Here is a 21,842-nt window from a genome sequence, read left to right as displayed (position 1 = left end):
AGAGTTTTTATGCGCTGGTTACATTTTCCTTATGTTGAATCTCACTATGAAACTAACACATCATGAAGAGTTAGACAAACCGAGAGGACAACGGCTGAACGCTGAGTATGTTTGTAGGGCAGGATTAAGCATCTTATGATGGATTATTGACTTGAAAAATACATCTTGAGTTCAAGACCTAGAAAAATAAATCACACAAACTGGGTCAGATTAAATTATCTCAGCATTTTTGATGAAGCCGTTGAGTTGATATAATTATCAGTCGGTATAGAGGCTTGTTGTTTGAGCGCACTTATATAAGCGATCAATCATAACAATGATGCGCTTCATGCAGTGATTTTCTCACTATGCGAAACCTCTTGAACTCATTTGACAGTGATTTCAAAATGGAGTTTGAATAGACAATAGGTTTTGATTCAGATGCATTAGTATAAATCACTCTGGCTAGAACACATCCATTCAGGCAGTCTGTTATGTCTGTCCAACAAAAACCTCATATCAGTTTAATAAGAGTACTTTTGAAAGGCATTAATGGACTAAATGGACTGGTGTTCATTCCAGGGCATTGTACACCCTTTTTTAGGCAATTTATGTGGCAGTCCACTTGGTCCCCTTTGCCAGATAATACTTTTATTAGACAATTATTGCTATTGTTGTTGTTGTTGTTGATGCTGTATTTGTCCACTTTAAACATCCAAGGGCACATGATGTGTCAGTGTTATTTATTTATTTATTTATTTTCTAAATAGAGTTGGATAATTGTAATAGTTGTAAGACACACTATATTCACTTTTGTAGATATTGCTGCATGTCCCCCCTGCTTACATGGCCGTAAACATCAGTGATTTGGTTTTTGTTTAGGGAAAGATTACTGCGTTGGAAGAGGGACCGTTTGGGGTTTAAATCAGCGTGGGCTCTGGAGTGTTGAATTACTGTCTCAAGAGCTGATAAGATCTTATTTGTGTGTTTGTGTGTGCAATGAAGTTTGACCTTCATGTTTAATGGCTGAGAAAATGCCATGACTCTAACAGTTTAGTTTTCATTGCTAACACTATACATCATCACGCCCATATGATCATGTTCTTACTGCATTAATATACTTTATTACATTAACATTAACACAAGCTGTTCCACATAATAAGTACTTATATTGCATATACTGTGTGCAAAAATGTGGGACCTGCTTTGCTTTATTTCACTGTTCCATGTATTGTGTATCAGGTTTGTTTAACAATGATGGATTTGCAGATCACATGGTTACATCATTTATTGTTTAGTTGAAAAGGATGGAATTGTATAATCTCCACAAAGAAGTGATTTGGATGACAGAATAAGATATGACAGCTGCAAACTTCCTTTCTATTTTGCTGAGTTTTGTTTGGAGCTCATGATGTCAAATTGTGAATCTTGTGTTCAGTGGCAGTTTTAGTTTTTTTCTAGTCTAAATAGGCCTCTGTATTTATTTTGCTATTCAGAATAGTGAGCTGAGGGAACAAGTTAGACATCAATGACAGAAAAATGAGAGCACATGAAATGTGCAGTAAACAGGATGTGGAATATCACTCCAAAACAACTAAAAGAACCATATTACTGACAGGCCGAGTCTCATTGTATTACAAGTTGCATTTGCATTTGCAAGTTTGTCTTCAAAAAGTTCTTTAGAATTGTTGCAAGGCAATGGGGAAGGAATTTGCATGAATTCTACATATTTAAAAGCTATAATTATAATAAAATAAAATAAATTTCTAACATATTGGAATATATGTTTAGGGCCTGGGGATGCTTAGGATTGGCAATCAATGAATGCAGCTGCTTATAAACCTACAGAACAAAATATTGCACAGTCACAGCTTTCTACAGGGATGGCCAAAATGCCTCAAGTACAATTCACATTTGATTAATTTAGAATTCAAGTGGTTAGATTCAAGAATTAGATTCAAGTAGACAGTAGCTTTTACTCAGAGATTTACAGACAGTGTTTTAAAAGGGCAAATCAATCCTGGAGATATGCAAGAGACATTTTAAATCCGGAATTGATAATAATATCGAACATCAGTTGGAAATTTGACCATAGATATTGGTTTCTAAGCAAAAGTGGCCCAATTGTTTTTTTGTTTGTTTTTTGCTCAAATGTGACTCAGGTCTGTGCCATCCAGACAACCAACCAATCTGCATGGGTTGCTTTGCTAATGATGTAGGCGTACCCGTGTATCTGATGAGGCTTTCAAAATGCGTGCAGAAAAATATGTCGAGTCGCAGTGCGGAACTCTCACAAGAAAAACTCTGCGACTGAGGAGACTGGTATATATTGTGATGTTCCATGCTGTAGTCATGGCCAAAATCATTATACCTTTTATATATCATTTCTGTCACAGGTTTTGACATGATTGTTGTGTGTCAAGTTAAGAGTGCTGAAAAGATAACTGTCCACACTTACAAAAATCCACCTGGATAAAATCTGGATATGCAAAAAATCTGATTTTTGCTAGCAGATTGAACAAAGCCTAAATCAGATAAAAGTCGGATTGTTTTGAAATGCAGTCATATTGGAATTCATGCGACTTTTATGCCACTCTAGATTGACCTTTCATCACAATTCACCCTTTGCAGGGAGTTTGATTGACAGGTGATCTGACCAATCATAATCCACCATTTTGTCTGCCAAAGCGGTCAGCAGAGTTAGTAGATTGACGTCGGTGGATTTGAACTAAAAAAAAAGTGTGTACTGACGTCTTTCCACGGTTGAAACAACATTTCTTCTGATGTTCATTCATTATTATTTGATGCTATAAATTAACCAGAAGGATTTGATGATCGGTTCACGAGGAGCTTCAACTGAGGCTCTACAGCGATCTGTCTCGACACATTAGAGCCACAAAAAGGTATTAATTGTTAAAATTTCTTTCAAAATTGACCAAATCTGAAAGTTGAGTCTTTGTTTCATATCAAAATTAAGCTGCTCTGTCCTGTCTGTCAGCGCGTTGTCAGTGTCCTCTTTGCTCCGTGATGTATTTTTCACTGTGTGAGAACATGACGTGTGGCGTGAGAGCGGCATGGTTTGTCGGACATAGCAACAGTAACTAAAGGGGGGTGTCTTTGCAAATGCTGGCGGGAGTCACTCCAAAGACTTTACATACCAGTAGTTATTTCGTCACTCAGACAGCCGTGACGGTAGTCAGTGGAGGAACAGTAAGGTCTAAGTATCACAATGACAGCTCTATACAAGCAAAAATAGAAAAAAAAATTCAAAAAAATAATTGGACAAAAAATATGCATGTTGATTATGACAACAACAGACTCTACGATACAGGGTAAACAGATATGAGCTTAGTCATGGTTATACAATTCTACCCACAACATATTAATTACAAATATTTATTAATTTATTAACTTTCATTCATTTTATTTATTTTCGCCACTAGAGGCGCAATATCCCCCTGAACTCCCGAAATGATCAAACCCAGACAGTTGCAGAATCTTACAGTCACTGTGGAAAGCAACACGAATATCTCTAAATGGAAAACACATGGAAAGCCATCTTCAAAAGGCAGCGTATATCTTTAAATAATTTTTCTTATCACATCAAAGAAAGTGGCCTAGAGGGACAGCTGCATGTAGGGATGCTGAATAGAAGCCTGTCTCAAAGAGTATGCCACTGCTTTCCTTTCTCCTTGAAACAGCTCTTTTGAAGAGCTGCCCAGTTCTGCAGGAGCCCTGCGCAAAGGTCACGGCCAATTATGTTTCAGTATGTGTTGTTTGTGTTTTCTCTTCCTGCAGCACTTTGTGTATTAAAGAGCTCTTTAAGAATGTCCTCTGGAATTCACATCGGGTCATCAAACCAAACTGCCACTTTTCCTTTTTTCCTCTTTTGACCCAGCTTTACATTTCCGTATCTGTGTGTGTTTTGACATCTCTGAATTAATGGAGTTTAATTCAGAAAACAGCATATTTGACAAATTCAATGACCAACCTTTTTATATAGGAGACAGCTGGCATGTTAATATAACATTTTATATAAGACAAAACATAAAAGACATTTTATTTTATTTTTATGAATTGGTTAGACTGCAAAGATGGACATAAATACAGACTGAAACTTTTTTTAAAGATATTTGCAATTATCGACAAATTACTTTTTATGCATTTACCTGACGTGTAAAACATTTTACCAGTTACTGATGGGTGTCGAGTGAAAAATAACATTTTTAACCAGGCAATCTATTGGTGCTCTTAGCATAATTTTGCTAATCAGGATCCCAACAGGAAGTAAAGATTCTTCAATTTAAAAATAGTTTAAGTTTTGCCTCTTACTGTCATTTTGCATTTTGCACCTGGTTCCATGCTCATTTATTCTGTGTCCTACAGTGTGACCTTTACCAAACACAAAGTAGAGATAGAGATTTTCATCATTAATATGAATAAAGTAGGTTAAAGCTGTACTTATGTGTGTGGACATTAGCATATGAGTGTATAAGTGTTGGCAACAACAACAACATGTCAGAATAGTTTAGTGTGACTCTTGAACCTTGGCCCTCTCACCCCCTTCCCTCAGTGGGAAAAAATAAACTCAGCATAACATTAGCCTAGCTTACCATGTCCTTGTCTATAGAACTGCATTAGTTACTTTTGACTAGAAATGCAACAAGCAGTCAGTGAAGTGAGTTTGAGGGTTGTCACCAAAATAAAACTAAATGTAATAAAATGCAAATCCTCACTACGAATAATTGCATCGTCACACAATCTCAAAGTGCATTTAAGCTGAATATGGTGACAACATGGCCAGGTTGCAAAATGTATGACACACAAAACAAAATTTTATTTAGCGCTCAGACCAAAGCAAATTAACGACAGACACTTCCGCATCATAGACAGTGAACAGCGATCATGGCATTTTGGAACCAATGTTGATAATTATTAATATCATTAGACAGCAGATGATTAAATGTTTGTAACAGACAGTAATAAACGTATGGTTTATTTGGGAAAAAAATTTATATTATGCAGAATTACAGCAAATGTGCATAATGATTGCTGAGTTGGTAAATTTACAGATTGATCGGTAATTCTGCAAAATTACTTTTCTCAAATGAAGCTTAATATAAATAAAACAGTGGCAGCGGCGGCCAGATTTAAATATTTTGGCATGTGACCTGTTCGATTTTAAATAACTTACCCAAACAGCAAATAGTTCCTTCTTGGTTGATGCTGCCATCCTGGGGTTTTGCTTAAAGGCCTAATTGCTGGGGCTGAAATGCTTTCAAAAGCTTTGGCTTTCTGCACCAAATGGTGTAGTTCTTCCTTTGCAGATTGAATCTAGCTTTTCTTTAAAAGTTCATCTTGAAAATGGCGTGGATAATAAATTAGCAACAATGTCCTCCTTACTAATGCTGCTTGCGGTTTCCATAGCGAATAGCACTAGCTATTTCATCAGCGGATTGTTTTTTTTTTTTCGATCATGTTCCTCACAACGGGCATAACTTGTCATAAAGTTGGTGAAAACAAGCCCCACCCATTTAGAGGGCTGATACGATTGGTACATTTTCCTGTCATTTGAAATTTGTCTCTCATTGACTTGCTATGGCTTGACTCTATGTAATTCGACAGCTGGACCACCAATCACAGAGCTGAAAGCGTCAGGTGGAAAAATCAGAATATGGAGAAAACACAACACAAACTGAATAGGCAGATTTGAAGGTTGTTGTTTTTTTCCCTGTAGATTTATTTTAAAGTTTTTAAATATTATTTTTACACATAGTTTAGCCCTGACTGTTCTCCTCTGATTTATATAGTACTATAGTACTAAAATAAAGTACATAAAAACTGCATATATATATGCATATATATATATATATATATATATATATATATATATATATATATATATATATATATATATATATATATATATGTATGTGTGTGTGTGTGCATTACACGGTGCATATAAATATGTGTAGTGCAAAATGAGTGAGAACAGACATTTTATCAATAGTGATTTTAAATTATATTTTCAAATGTTTAGGAATACATTTGCATATGAACAGGGCCTTTAATGTTTTATGAACCATTTGTAAATTGTCCCGTTACTAATTACACTTTCAGGGTTAAATACACCTTGAGCTCTGTGAAATTAATGCTATCGAGTACCACAAATTAAACAAATGATTCTATAAAGGAGCTGTGGATTTTGCAGACCAGATAAAGAACTGTTTTGAACATTTGAAACAAGTTTGGAAGTTACTCATGCTCCAGTGCCAAGGATATTCAGGGCATCGTCTCCCTCTGAGACTCAACGCAGAACAAACAATTAACAACCCATCCTGCATGAGTCTGTGAGTGCAACGTCTGCATATTCTTCAATGAGAAGACTTTCAAACTGTGAATATTTGAATCCACTGCATTTCATTTGGAAACTTGAGCCATGTTAAATGGACCAGGGAACATCTTCAGTCAAATGAGGCCTTCAGTAACTAGGAAGATTTGTGATGGATTCAAAGGCCATGGAAACAGTGGAAATGGATAACTGCTGTTATCTGAATGCGTTATGTATTCGAAGCATTTTGGCTAAAAAAAAACAAAAACAAAACAAAACCCTGTTTCTGCAGGTTGTCATTGTGTTGATATAATTCAGATCAGTGTTCAATACTGAGAAGCAAACCACATGCCCACTGTTAAGATAAAATGCCTGATACTGGGATGTGATTAATGCACTCTCTGTTTTGGATTGTCATAGCAACATGAACTAATGAGCATAATTTTACCCGAGATGAATGAGTGCTGGAGACAGCTGATATCCCGTGTAAAACGCTCAGGTCTGTGTCTCTGCTGGTCTCAGAGTTGTATTTTTATATTTATATTTTTACTCGGTTTCGCAAGCTAATTTGGTGCACCCCAAAGGGGTCTCCGTCTTTGATGACACCCAACTGGGCCTCCATTGTGCCAAATTAAATCCTTTGAGAATTTTTAATTGAAAAGCTCTATTCAGTAGCCTTCGTTCAGTTCATAATTCGGCGCACACTGTGAGTGACAGACAAGTATGACATCCGCCCTGCGGGTCACGTCTCGAGTCCCGAGGCAGCATATGATTACTGTGATTGCTTGATTCTAGAGCTCTCCACTGGATGACACTGATTGAAGCACAAAGGGGTTTGAGTCACATGATGATACATGTTGTATTGCAGCAAAGTAGTTGCAACTAATTTTCAGCCGCTTTGAATGGACGGACAAAAACAAAACAAGCTAAAAATAATGGTGCATCTGATCAGAGTTCTGAGAGTCTGTAAGGCTATTTTTCTCCAATCCTTCCAGGAAAAGGAAGTTCATATCGATTCACCACACTTTTACCTCACAGGGCCCATGGGCACTCTGGTAGAAAGAAACATGGACTTGGTAATCCATCTCCATTGCATCACAGCTCTCTGGGCTAGGAATTCTGTCAGTCGCAGAGGCACGGAACGGTAGAAAGACTCCGGAAATCACTTACCGCCTCTCACTTACATCAGAGTAAAGTGGAGAAGTGTTTCTCTCTCCTTCTACTTCAGTTAGTTTTATCCACCATTCGTTCTTTAAATCTAAGCTGCTTACAGATTGAGACGTTTAAGAAGAGGGACTGGCTACTGTTCTGAAGGGTATTTAGGTTTGTATCTGAATTGCCATGAACTAATACTTTACTAATTCCGAGTGGAAATTTCAATATATTTTGTATGGTGTGGTTTCAGCTTAATTCGGTGACTCTTGATATTATTTTGATATTCAGGATTCTTTGTCTGAATCATGACCAATATATACATTATAAAAAAATAATTTGCATTGTCTTTACCCTTGCATTTCAACAAGTGTTAAATAAAAATAAAAAAACAATGTACACAATTGTTCAAATGTTTGAGGTTTGTAAGCTTTTTTAATGGTTTTGAAAGAAGTCTCTTGAGCAAAAATACAGTAAAAAAAAAGTGTGTGTGCGTGTATATATATATGTGTGTGTGTGTGTGTGTGTGTGTGTGTGTGTGTGTGTGTGTGTGTGTGTGTGTGTGTGTGTGTGTGTGTGTGTGTGTGTGTGTGTGTAGTGAAATAGCATTACAATTTAAAGAGCTATTTATTTTGACTTTATTTTAACTGTTCATTTTTGATTAATTTTAAAATATAATTTATTCCTGCACTTACAAAGTTACATTTTTCAGTAGCTATTACTCCAGTCTTCAGAGTCACATGATCCTTCATAAATCATTCTTATAGGTTGAATTTGGTGCTCAATCCACATTTCTTAAAATGATAAATGTAGAAAACATGCTGCATGACATTTTTTTTGTTTTGTTTTTTGTTTTGTTTTGTTTAGAGATTATGCTATATATTATGCTAAGATTTTTCAGTGAATAGAGGGTTCGGGTTCAAAAGATTAATTTCAAGAATTATCTGAAATATAAATCTTTTGTAAGTTTATAAATGTGTCACTTCGCCCCCAAATGTCATGCAGGTGTTGCAAACAAAGACGAAAACAAAAGAGCTTGATCTATTTGCAAGCAGTTTCTCCTTGTAATCAAAATAAACCCAGGGACACATTTCTTAGGCTACCAGGAAACAAAAAAACAAAACAAAAAAAAAAACACTTACATAATGAGGAGATCAGACCAAGACTTAACCAAAAACAGGGCTACAAATACACAGACAAAATTGTTCGAAATTGTGTTCGGAAAATGGATGGATGGATGATTCAGCTGTGAGCGCAATCTTCTGGCAAGTCGCAGGTGCATTATGGGTATTATCTAGCCTTTGAGCATACATCAGTCATACACTCGTTATTGTGGTGCATTATGGAATTGATTACGTCCACTATGGTTTCGGACACCACTACAAATAGCTGTACCCTCAAATAATGCCCTATTTAAGAGTATAGGGGGCGATATCGGACACTGCCTGGGGCTAAATAAAATAATTACCAAGACACAGGTGGAACACATGAGGCTAAATAAGAAATCATGGCAACAGAAGAGCATGAACAAAAAAAACACCGGAAACTGAATTGAGAACAGCGCAAAACTAACTCAAGTAAAGTCCAACTCAAGCAAAACACTAACACAGATCAGATGTGACACCAAACTTTGAATTGTTGTATAAATCGTGTCTTTTATATACTGTTTTAAAGCTGCAATCGAATCATGTTAGTTAAATAAACGTACTTCTGCTCAGTTTTGAGCTTACAGACCTGTTGTTATAAATGCAAATCCGAGAGGAGCTTTGAAGAACAATCCAGAATCATGTCACATTATCAACAATTAAATAAAGATAGTTCAGTAATGAAGTACAAAGAACAGCAGGCTTTTTGCTGATGCCAGTGGTGCAGAAAAACACACATTTAACTGGATGCCAAATCAGATGGGTACATCAGAGATAACTTTCTATGAAGCAAGTCTTCAAACAAGTCCCATGAGAGAATTTATCAGTTTTTTTTTTTTTTTTTTTTTTACATGCCTATGTTGTGTTGTATGAGATGCAAATCCGTTTGGCTCACTCAAGGCAACTATAATTAAATACATGGTTACATTGGATTCAAAACCAATGGTATAGCAGCTGAAATTGTCATAAATATTGTCAACAAGAGGAGCAGCTGTATGATGGCATAGCATAACAGCAATACATCTATTAAAAACGATCACAAGATGCATCTCAGCAAAATACTTTTTTGTTTCAGCAGGACAAATTTGCTTCCGTAATGTTGTGGTTTCAGTCCTGTCGCGTGGCAGCTTAATATACACAAAGATTAATCTCTATTTTACGCTTACCTTAAGACCTGCTGAGATGCACACATTTCATGAAGTGCAGAAATGAAAACTGGTTGTATTGTGATTGAGAGGAGAACACAATTAAATATGTGATTTTTTATTTCTTTATTTTTTTACTGGCCTCTTTTTTCTTCTGATATTTCTATGTTTGCACTCGAAGGAATCTAGTTTGACAAAGGAAAACATGTTGTATTTCTTGTTTTTTGTTTTTTTGTTTTTTTTTTGCAGTGCAGACTTGCTAATGTAGTTTCAAGTGGTTACATATTTCTGCCACCTTGCATCATCTCCACACAAACTTACATTTGAGTTGATTCTACATTACTGTGTAACCATAACATTGAAAAGCCATATTCTGCTTTTGCGGTGGTAAAAGGATTCTTACTTTTGACATCAGTGTATCTTGTAAGCTGTGATGCACAGTGAAAGAAATAACCAATTTTTTAACCTTTATACTTTATTGATATCATTTTTTCTCTCTCTCAGAGGCCCCAAAAATGTATGTCTCAAAAAAATTAGAGCAATTTAAATAACTTATTATTTTCCCTTCAAATTATTTTAATATGATTCTCTCTTAGTCAAAGCCCAGACTCAGAGCCAGATATTATTGAAGCCTCACCTCTCAGTTTTACTAAATAAAAGTAGTGCACTATTTTGGAAATGTGGTTGCCATCCATTCTGATCACTTTTTTTTTTCTGTTTGGGATCAATTTGATTGTTTTGACATGTTTCCAATTTAAATTAAAGCAGTACATGTTATAAAGCCTTTCACAATTATGGTTAAGCACTGGTTTAGAACAAACCAGAGCTGGTCGCATATTTAAATGTAACAAATTGTTTTATTCATTTATATATATGCTGCCAGGGTTGGAAGTATCCCTAAAATAGGACTCTAGTGTTCTTTTATGGGTGTATATATGTATGCATGCATATGTGTGTATTCACAATGCATATTTTTCAGCTTTTGGCTGGAATCATGTTTTGTGTATTCTATTCTATTGAAATAAAGTAATAAATAAAAAAATTAAAATAAGCCATGAAGTTTCAACTTGATACACTTGATCACTGTTAAGTACACATTCCAAGGTATTAACAGAGCCTTGGAATCTCTGAGATCCCAAAAAGAACATTGTTACGACCCGGCTCAAAGTCATAACATAAAGAGGCCAACTCACATATGGGTTTCAATAGAGAAAATATAGGTTTATTTAAAGTTAAACAAATAATGTCTAGAACCCACTCTTCACACAAATACACAAAACAAAAATGAGAGAGAACTAGACAAAATCCAGGAGCTTCTTAAATAGGTTGCCACATGTGCAGCTGGCTTTCTTTAGGGCAATCCCGCCCACCAATGAGTCGGTCCTAGATTTCTCTCACAAAAAAAAAAAAAAAAAAAAAAAAAAAAAAAAACCTAAAGTTAAAGAACAGGGGAAGGGCTGTAACAAACATGAATTTGATTGTGGATTTGTATACAGAGCCCAATAGTAAAAAAAAACAAAAAACACTTTACAAACATAGGGGTGGTAGTGGCGCAATGGATAAGACACATGCCTTTGGTGTGAGAGACCCGGGTTCGAATCCACTGTGAGACACCAATGTGTCCCTGAGCAAGACACTTAACCCCTAGTTGCTCCAGAGGCGTGCGACCTCTGACATATATAGCAATTGTAAGTCGCTTTGGATAGAAGCGTCAGCTAAATGAATAAATGTAAAAATGTAAATGTAGTCTTTTTACTGCAGTCTTTCTTCCACACCACTAGGGGTGCTATTGTGCCTGAATGTTTTCTTAAATAAAGGGGGGTTTGTAGAGGAAGAGAGTAGTAAAGCAGCAGTAGAAAGCATGGCTTAACTGCATTTGTGCTATGTCCTGGTTGGGAAATGTTACATTTCAAGCTCAGCTTAAAAAGGACTCTTTATCAGTGACTTTAACCCTCCATGATGCACTTTAAATATGGATTTAAAGTCCAGAGGAATGTAAGCTTGAGAGTTTGGCTTACTCATGACTGCTCCTGATTTGGAAGAGTCTGATGCATGAGAACTGTTGTCTTTCGGAGTAAATTCATCGCAGATGGTTGGATTATTCATCTACTAAAGGACTGCTTCAACTTTGGACATTGTTTGATGAACTATGCCTTGTCTGATACAAGGCTTACACAGATTGATGTTCACTTTATTGAATTGTGCAACCTATTGATCATTTCTTGTGTAGCTGCTTTTTCTTGTATTTGTTTTTGTTGTTGTTGACAATTATTTTTATTTGCATAAGGATATAAAAAAGATTAAAAAAAAGGAATATATTGTTTTGTCATTTGGGAAGTATCTTTATTTTTCTTGAGCAACTATTAGGCAAACTGAATCCCCCATTATTGCGTTATATGACTTTGGTTTTGAATAAAAAAAAAAAACGAGACGGTTATAAACTATTGCCCTAACTCTAGGCCAGTGTTAGCAACGTGATGTTGTTGATATGTATTCATCCAATACAGTGACATTTCTCATTTTACAAAGTCATTGGCTTAGAACTTCACCTATGGAGTACATATTGTCACACTGACACACTGTGTTTGCTTGTCTTGCAGTTCCCCCGAGAGATGGAGTGGCTGATCTTCTCCCTTCTGGTGCTGGCTGTGTCTGCTTCGGGGCAGCTGTGCCCCAAGCGTTGCATGTGCCAGAACCTGTCGCCATCTCTAGCCATCCTCTGTGCCAAGACTGGCCTGCTTTTTGTGCCAACAGTCATCGACCGGCGTACAGTGGAGCTGCGTCTCACAGAGAACTTTATCACCGCAGTAAGGAGGAGGGATTTCGCAAACATGACCAGTCTCTTGCACCTGACGTTGTCCCGCAATACCATCAGCCAGATTTTGCCTTATGCTTTTGCTGATCTTAAGCGGCTGCGTGCACTGCACCTGGACAGTAACCGCATAAGCGTCATCACGGACGACCACTTCCGAGGACTCACCAACCTACGGCACCTTATCCTTGCCAACAATCAGCTGCACAACATCTCGCCACATGCATTTGATGATTTTTTGGGGACTCTTGAGGACCTGGATCTTTCGTACAATAACCTGGTGGATATCCCATGGGACACTATAGGACGCCTCACCAATGTAAACACTCTCAACATGGACCATAACCTCATAGAGCATGTCCCTCTAGGAGTCTTTTCGAACCTACACAAACTAGCACGTCTGGATATGACATCAAACAAGCTAAAGAAAATACCCCCTGACCCATTGTTCCTTAGGATACCAGTTTATGCCAAGTCAAAAGGGTCACCCCTTTCCTCCCTCGTCCTAAGTTTTGGAGGGAATCCACTACATTGTAACTGTGAACTACTCTGGCTAAGAAGGGTAACGCGAGAGGATGACCTGGAAACTTGCGCGTCACCTCCCGACCTTATGGCAAAGTACTTCTGGACAATTCCAGAAGAGGAGTTCATCTGTGATCCCCCTGTGATTACAAGGAAATCTCCCAAAACCTTTGTCATGGAAGGTCAACCCACAAGCCTGAAATGCAAGGCCAATGGGGACCCAGACCCAGACGTTCACTGGATCTCCCCAGAGGGCCGTCTAATCGCCAACACCTCCCGTACTTTAAGCTTTAGCAACGGGAGCTTGGAGATCAACATCACTTCCTTGAAGGATACGGGAGTCTTTACCTGCATTGCGTCAAATGCTGCGGGCGAATCTACAGGCACGGTGGAGTTGGTGGTCAGCCCGCTTCCACACTTAGCTAACAGCACTAACCGGATTCGAGAACCTGATCCAGGTCCATCCGATATTCTAACCTCTGCTAAGTCGACTTCATCAGTCAGCAATGAGACCAGGTCTCAGGAGAGGAAGGTGGTACTTGCTGAGCTTACGGCAAATTCTGCACTCATCAGGTGGCCTTCGCAACAACATTTCCCTGGAATCAGGATGTATCAGATTCAGTACAACAGCTCGGCAGATGACACCTTGGTCTACAGGTAAGATGTCTCATTATTTTGTGAAATCTAATTACATAGAAGGCTAAATGGTTGTGCTAACATGGCAATGTTATTGTGGTGCAATTGTGCATCTAATAACATATCTAGCCTTCTCCTATATAAGAGTATCACAATGATATGATGTTCATGTGTTGTTAAGTATCTCAATTGATTTCATTACTGGGACTTGCTTTAAATATTGCTGCTGTTTATTTACTGTATTGTTTAATTGAACAATCAATGGCCTTCATCTCCATGGACCTGCCTTATGCTTCATTTTTCAGTATGACAAAAAATGACAGGCGCAACTTTATCTGTATTGCACTGCAGGATGTCTTTGTCACGATAAAAGAGAAAATCTTTGCTTCATCTGTCAGAAGTTGCACTGTTTATGGACCATGTATTCCCAGAGCACTTTCTAAAGCTGTGGGATATCCAAAATTCAAAGTGTTTGTGCTCAATGTTCTTTGAGCCTCAGAAATCCCATTCATGAAAGAAGACAGAAATATCAGAGAAGATGACTCTATGGTCAGACTAACAGATGATTCTTTTTGACGTGAAAGAGAAAACAAAATGTGTGCTGGGAGAGGTGGGCACAAACCAGGCTAATTTGTCTTTTTCTAATGTTTAGAATCCACACCAATTGTGATATCTTCTCATTCACAGCTGTTCTGTATGTTTAATTAGTCTGGGTGCTGGGGAAGACCGTGAATTAGCATCCATCTCACAACCTTGGGCAATATGCTACAGTGAAACGAATGGCCATAAAAGCTAAACACATTTTCTGGAAGAAAAGAAAAACTGAATGGATGAAAGATAATTTGGCTTTATGAATCAATGATACTAGTTCAGGGATACAATAACATTCTCTACATGCTGGATTTGAAGATAAAGGCAAGGGGCACTAATGGAAATTATATATTAATTTAAATTAATTCTACTAATGACATTCCGAACATTGCTGTCTCTATGCAGATAATATAAATATGGCTTAAAATTATTCAAGGGACCCAAAATATTAAAGTTATTAAAGTACACCCAAAGTGAAAATTCTGTCATTTATTTATTTGCCCTCATGTCCTTCCAAACCTACAGTATATGATTTTCTTTCTTTCGTTTAGCACAAAAGGAGTCGAGAGGGGACGATTTTAGAAAAGAGAATAACAAATTATAATTTTAAATTCATATAAAGCTATCATATACAGTAACATCAAAAGACTTCACACCACATGTATAAGTAGAGCAATAAGCAGCACTTATATTTTCATTTTTTCCAGCTGAACTGTACGTTTAAGAGTGGATTACTGTGAAATTCTGGGAAACTGGGTCATCCCAAGGAGAAGTCCAGCTTGCCAAACCTCATGCGCATTAAAGCAGAGCGATTGATTCTAAAAAAGGCATCCAGTCACTTTTGCTTAAGCTTTCTCTTTTCTTTTTTGACCTTTTAACCAAATATCCACAATGCTCCTCCTTCTGATTGAATAAGCGTGTCAATAGGGTTGTCTAGGCCACATTGTACCATATTTCTCTATTAAAGTCAGAGTCATGATATGGGTAAATGGATACAAAAACAGTTAAAAATCCATAAAGGCTATGCTGGATTTGGACAGGCACTTGTGCTCTATTATCAGTGATGATACTGGCCACACTTCCCTCTGACAGGATGCCACAGGAAGTACATGTACCACTGACAGCTAAGAGTAACACCTTGAACAGCCTCTCCAAAAGAACAGACGAATAGAGACATCAAAATAGGTTTCTGCTTTCTTTTCACACTAGAGGACAGCTGGAGGGGACAAGAACAGTGAACCAGCACGTCACTTTATGCATTTTTTTTTTATCCCATAAATGAAAGGCTGCCTATTGTAAGGCTGGTGTTTGGTTGGGCTCTTTGTTTTCATGTGTCATGTGATCCCTATGTTTCCCTTGTGTTCATGCCATTTGCTTTTGTTTTCATTTGTGTAACATTGAGTTTTCTGTAATGGTTCCACTGAGGCTGAGCCCAAATGCAGTTTATTTCATGATTTTTAAAAAAAGTGTACAAACAAAGCAACAACTTGAAAATAAACATAACTTAAACTTGACTAAAGCATGGTGTTGACATAAAACTCACAGAAGTTGACTGCAGCATCAAAAGATGATACAACTTGACAAACATGCATGGCAAAATTAGGGCTATAAATACACAGACTACTAATGAGCAATTGAGCAACACCTGAATGTATTGAAACCAATGAATCAATGAGAACATAAAAACATTAAAAAAATAAAATAAAAAACATGAACACAAAGGAAACATGGGGATCACATGACAAAGAGCCCAACCAAACTAGCCTTGCACCAAAAAGACTGCACCGTAGGTATGCGAATATGAATATGTACGTTATGAATAGGCAAAATAGAGGCAACAACACTTTAGTAATTTGTTAAATTCATGTGTTTGCCAGGGTTGTGCATCATTCAGAAATGAATTGATGACCTTGAAATTCTAATTATATTTCTGAATTTGAATTGAATATGAATTGAAAGTAAAATAGAAATTAAATAAAAAGGTACCGTTTATCAAGGCAAACTTTGAATTTTACAATCGCAAAGCCAAGTATAAAAAGTATTGGGGACAGATGGCTTTAGTGTGAAGTGGCTGCAGTAAAAAACCTTTATTCATCCAGGCCAATAGATGTGAGAATAACATCCAAGAACATCGGAACGAAGTAGAGGCAAAATGTGAACAAAAACGTAGACATCCGAAATTGCATGCTATCTGAGTAGGAATTTGAATCTGAATTTACTGTGTGACTGTTAAGTATTAAAACGTATGTTCTATATAGTATGAATAAGGGTACAGGGTTACTACACATTTTCCATTTCAAAATTCCAGACTTGCCAGACTAAAATTGCTTCACTGCCATTTATAAATCCTCTCCCGTGGCCTCATGGGAGAGTAAAGTTTCATAGGTAGTAGTAGGACATTCGGGTATTTTTCGCCCATTTTTATCCGGAAATGATGTATTTTGGCATACTACTTTTTTGGCGTACTTCACATACTTTATTTGCTAATTTGATTTTGTAAGCAGCGAAAGAATGCACATTTAGGTAGGCTCTTATCTAAGTAATCCAAATCACATTCAATGCTATCATTTGGTTGAAAGTAGCATTTGGTGCTAGTATAGCCATAAGCTAATGTGTACAGGAGAGTTAACAAAAATGTGCCTTAATTGTCGTTGAAAATCATTGAAAGGGTTGATTAAGTGGCTTTGCTTATAGAAGTGTCTAATGGGAAGAAAGCACAATCAGTGATCACACATCAGTGATCACAAATTCAGTTTAGTTGCAATTTGTCATTGTTTCAAAAGAATGCTCTGAGCAGCAGCATATGCTTGGCTTTGTCTTTAAAACACATCTTGTGAGGGTAATACTTTTATTCTCTGAGACTGAGTGTTTTATTTTGAGAAAGAAAAGAGCACAGCTGTGTTCCCTAAATAAAGATCCTTAAGAAAGCCTTGTGTAAGACTGCAGAAAATAAGCTTATCCATGTAGCGCATGGTAAAAGTGGTTAAAAGCAGCTCCTCATAAATCAGAGACTGAGCACTTTGTTGTTTAACAGCTAAAACGCTGGTTTTTGTTCCGTTTCCATTCCATCTTGTAATTCTGAAATCCGATAATCACTCTTCAGATAGGATTAATTTTCCAAACAATGTTTAATTTACAATTATTATGTGATTTGATTCGGACAGGATCGAAACCCATTGAAATGTGCAAGACTTACATATGCGATATAATTACAGCATTATGTGTATAAGGGAGGCATTAAATCAATTGAGCACCATACCTGACTTTTAAAGTAGTTCAGAAGAGTTTGTGATAAGACTTTCCTTATTTATTTACTTTTGTACATTGGATGGGATGCCAGCAGTACTGGAACCACCAACTGTTATTTTACCGTCAAAAAGATTGAAATATATAAGGTGCACCAGGTAGTGAACTTGACGTGGTCACCATATATTATAAGCGAAGGAGTAGAGTTAGCCGGACATGTTCAATTCGGATGGGATTAAACAGGATTTTCTGCAAAACACAAACTCCTCAGGGAAAACCTGTCTGAATAGTGAATAATTAATACAGTGTGACAAGCAAATAGTGAATGACGTGCTGAAATTCACAGTTGGTGCGAGTGACAGTACCATGAGTATTGTGGGTATGTTCATATGCATTATTGGTTATTTCTGCACTGTTTAACTGTGAATCACACAGTGGTAAATGTCACTGAACATGAGATGAATGGATGGATAATGGATTTGAAGAAAAAAAAGAAAAATCTATTAAATTAGATAAAGCAGCACTTTCACTAGTGGTGAATTACCATTTTGAATTACCATTATCAAAACTGTGGCAAAAAAATAAATACAATACAAATAAGAATTTCATATAAAGTTGCATTAGACTTGAATACATAAATTTAGACTACCTGGAAGCTATGTTGTAGGCTACTGTAATTGTTAACTAAAGCTTAAACTATTAGAATAGTTTTATGATATAAATAAAGCTAAAATAATGAGAAAATATATAAATAATAGATGAAAAACTTAAAAACAGTTTGTTACTGACAAGACTGTGTAGCTACTATTTTAAAAACAGCCGAGCTACTTTCATGTGACTGAAAATGAATTGAAGTAAGTAGCGTTGCTACTTTTAATTAGTTGCCACCCAACACAGGCAGATGGGTGTTCTGCTAATACAAATGGCAGAAAGGTTTTACTCTTAGAAATCTGCTAATTGCTTTCTTAATGGATATTAAACCAGCACCGAAAAATTCAGGGGTTTATTTTCACTGGGCCCCCAGCAGATGCTTTTAAAGAAACACAGCAATTATCCACTTCACAGCCAGACCAAAGCAAAGTCCAAAGCTTCCCTGAAATCTTAATTAGATCAGAACATGTGTGCTTTAAAAGCAGTCAATGTAAATTGTGCCTTTGGATGAAAACGTGGATATGCTTGTTATTGAAACAGGGGACAGATGGTTGGTGCAACCTGCCTGTCTGGCACCCACTTGTGTTCAATTGCTATGTGATTGTAACCACCGAAAAGCTCTTTTTAGTGGTAAAAAAATATTTTTCCTCCTGGTTGTATGTAATTTGTTCTATAATTTTCATGAACCCATCATTATGTGTTATAGCTCACCATTTTAGTGTTTACCCTATGGCACGGGTTGGAAGTTTTGGAACCGATGAAGCAAGTAGAGGATCCGTTAGCAACAATCTAACTTTATTAAACTGAATAAACAGAACAAAACACTCTGTCATAGGAAGGTACATGAGATGTACACAGGAGCAAACCTAACATTGAAGACACCAGACACCAAACTGAACTGAACAGAGGGTTTAAATACACAAGAATGATCGGAACAAGTAACAGGTGCGCAAGTCAACTAGAAACCATGGTAACAAGCAAGGCACACAAACTCAGGCAACCAGTAAACAGTGAAATCCATGGCTGCATCCTAAATCCTATACTGGATATTTCCCCACTATAGCAGGAGAAAAAGAATATGTGACTAAAGAAGTATGTCCAAATTCACAGTACTCATGCAAGAGTAGGCCGGTACCCAGATGACCTACTATGACATTCTGAAGTGTGCATATGGACACCACGGGAGAGGATTTGTGAATGGCAGTGAAGCGACGTAAGTGGCGCTGGTAGGTCACATGATAATGACATGGAGAATGTAGAACAACCAAATTACATTCACACTAAACATATTCATACTATATAAAGCATACTTTTTTTAGTGATTACAAAGTAATTACTTATTCAAAATAAGTACTTACTCTAGAAAGTATGTGATTTCAGATGCAGCCCTTGACAATGAAACTAGGTAGAACATGTCAATGAAACTAAATGAAACATAACCCTGCACCACCTGCCATGATTACATAAATAGTGATTCAGCTGTAAAAACCATGCACCTATTATATGAATGTTCAAATATAGTGCCATGTTATAGCAATATATTTCTATTGAGCAGACTACAGCTATGTGTTGTTTTGAGTGCTGGTCTTTAGCATGAGATCTTCCTACCACGCTTCTAACCAGCTATATGATTCTTTCCCGTGACTCAGATTGAGGTTGTTGCATGTTACACTGGCAAACAAACACAGCCCACATACTTATGATGACGGGATGCCGGCTGGGAAGGAAAGAGTATGGAGAAGGAATGTACATGTCGTGGTCATGTTTCCCTGGGTGAACTTAAAGAGTAGCTGTGCCCAATCAGTCCTGATTAGCAGATGGTTAATGTGTGAACTGGGAGGCAGAGAAGGGCTAATGTTTCATTCATCATGAATGACTGATGAGCTGATTAAAAAGACTCCCAGCAAGGGCATCACTGGACTGCAGAAGAGAGCGTGAAGTCAGATGCCTTCCATTTCAGATGCCAAACTCTCTGCAAGTGTGATACCACTGCCTTATCGAGACGAAAGGCCGTTATCTGGGTAGATTAAAGGCCGTAATCTGGATTACTGTTGGTGTACAAATCCCCATCCAAATACTATATTTGTGCATACAATATTAGCAACTTGTCAGTGATCTAGTAATGCAATTTTGCTATTGTCAATCTTGCTGATAAAGCTACTACTGTAGCTCACTATACAAATTCAAAGTGTGCATATTAACATTTTCTTGCCTTTATTCATTGGACAGTAGTCACATGTTTAATTATTAAATCTGAGGTTTATGAAGTGTTTGCAAATCTGGAGAGTGAGATTTCTGGAAGGTTCACTTAACATTTACTTGTACGTTTGTAAAAGTTTCATGAATGAGGCCTATTGTCGCTAAATATATTAAAGCTCATCAACAAATAGAATGTGATATTTTCACAATCAAATGTTAGTAGGATTCTTAAAATAAATGCATGTGAATTTTCAGAAAGATCAAGTCATTGGACATCTATCATTACATTTCTGTTCTCGAGTGTATAAGATCATTTCAGAACTTTTTGGGGTTTTATACTTCAGTAGAGAACCAATATTAGTTGGTAAGTTCGATTAATTTCTGTGACTCATTTCAGTTCAAATTGTGTCAGTAAGATTTTTTGTTGTTGTTGTTTAACAATTCAGCAAGGATGCATGAAACTGATCAAAAGTGACAATAAAGACATTTATAATGTTAAAAAAATATTTTAATTTCAAATTAATGTTGTCAATTTCAACTTTCCATTCATCATAGAATCCTGAAAAAACGTATCATGTTTTCCACAAAGTATTAATTAGCAAAAAATTTTTTATTATCTACATTGATAATATTAAGAAATGTTTCTTGAGCAGCAAATCAGCATAGAATGATTCCTGAAGGATCATGTAACACTGAAGACTTGAGTAATGATGCAAAAAAATTCAGCTTTGAATCACAGGAATACATTTAAAAAAAAAAATTCTTCTGTTTACAAGATTTTTACAGTTTATTTTCCACCCAGCCCTAATGCAATGAATGCATACCTTTTATACCACCTAAAGGTATGTTGAGTTTGCATTTCGATCAACTGATCCTCCTCTTTTCCTCCTCCCTCCCAGGAATTTCATCATTCCTGCAGTGCCCCAGATCAATTTTTAATTATGGACGTCACTATGACTCCCCTCCCTCTATACCGGAGCAAGACGACACGCTTTAATTAAAATGACGTGCCATGGCCCTCCAGATAAAACAGCTCTCCCTGCCCTAGATAGTGATTTTAATGACAGCCGACAACAGGTAGCCTTAAAAAAAAAGAAAAAAAAGATGCTAATCTAGTTAAACAAAATAACTTGGAATCATTGTTATAAAAGAGACGGATTCTTTCTGCCTCAGACCATGTTGTCCTCTTGAATACAAAGTGGTTTAATCATTTAAAAATGAAATTTCAGAACAGAACACATTCTAACCTAACATAATGGCAAAAGTAACAATAATGATGATGACTGTTTTCAAAGCATAAAGTTCAATTATATCTTCAGAAAGCTAACAATTATTTAAAACGAACTGTTAGTTTTAATATTTGGTGCCTGATTACAATAATAAAGCACTTGGCTGTCATTATTAATTTTTTTAATCATGAAAATATGTTAATG

The 21,842-nt window shown here is 36.7% G+C and overlaps 1 protein-coding gene across 4 annotated transcripts in view; it reads left to right on the top strand.

Moving 5' to 3' along the window:
- LOC309507072 (leucine-rich repeat and fibronectin type III domain-containing protein 1-like protein) overlaps nt 1–21,842 on the top strand; it is a 129,368-nt gene that overhangs the window by 71,524 nt on the left and 36,002 nt on the right. For all 4 annotated transcript variants that reach the window (XM_082181170.1, XM_082181169.1, XM_082181171.1 and 1 more), the window contains exon 3: nt 12,353–13,743. In XM_082181170.1, the coding sequence (XP_082037296.1) occupies nt 12,365–13,743 (1,379 nt within the window). In that variant the 5' untranslated portion in view covers nt 12,353–12,364. The remainder of the gene's footprint in view (nt 1–12,352; nt 13,744–21,842) is intronic.

Source organism: Leuciscus leuciscus (genome assembly GCF_965113295.1).
Source record: "Leuciscus leuciscus genome assembly, chromosome: 9".
NCBI classification, from domain to species: Eukaryota; Metazoa; Chordata; class Actinopteri; order Cypriniformes; family Leuciscidae; genus Leuciscus; species Leuciscus leuciscus.
The sequence above is the reverse complement of the archived record's forward strand: the minus strand, read 5'-3'. Positions and strand labels throughout refer to the sequence as shown.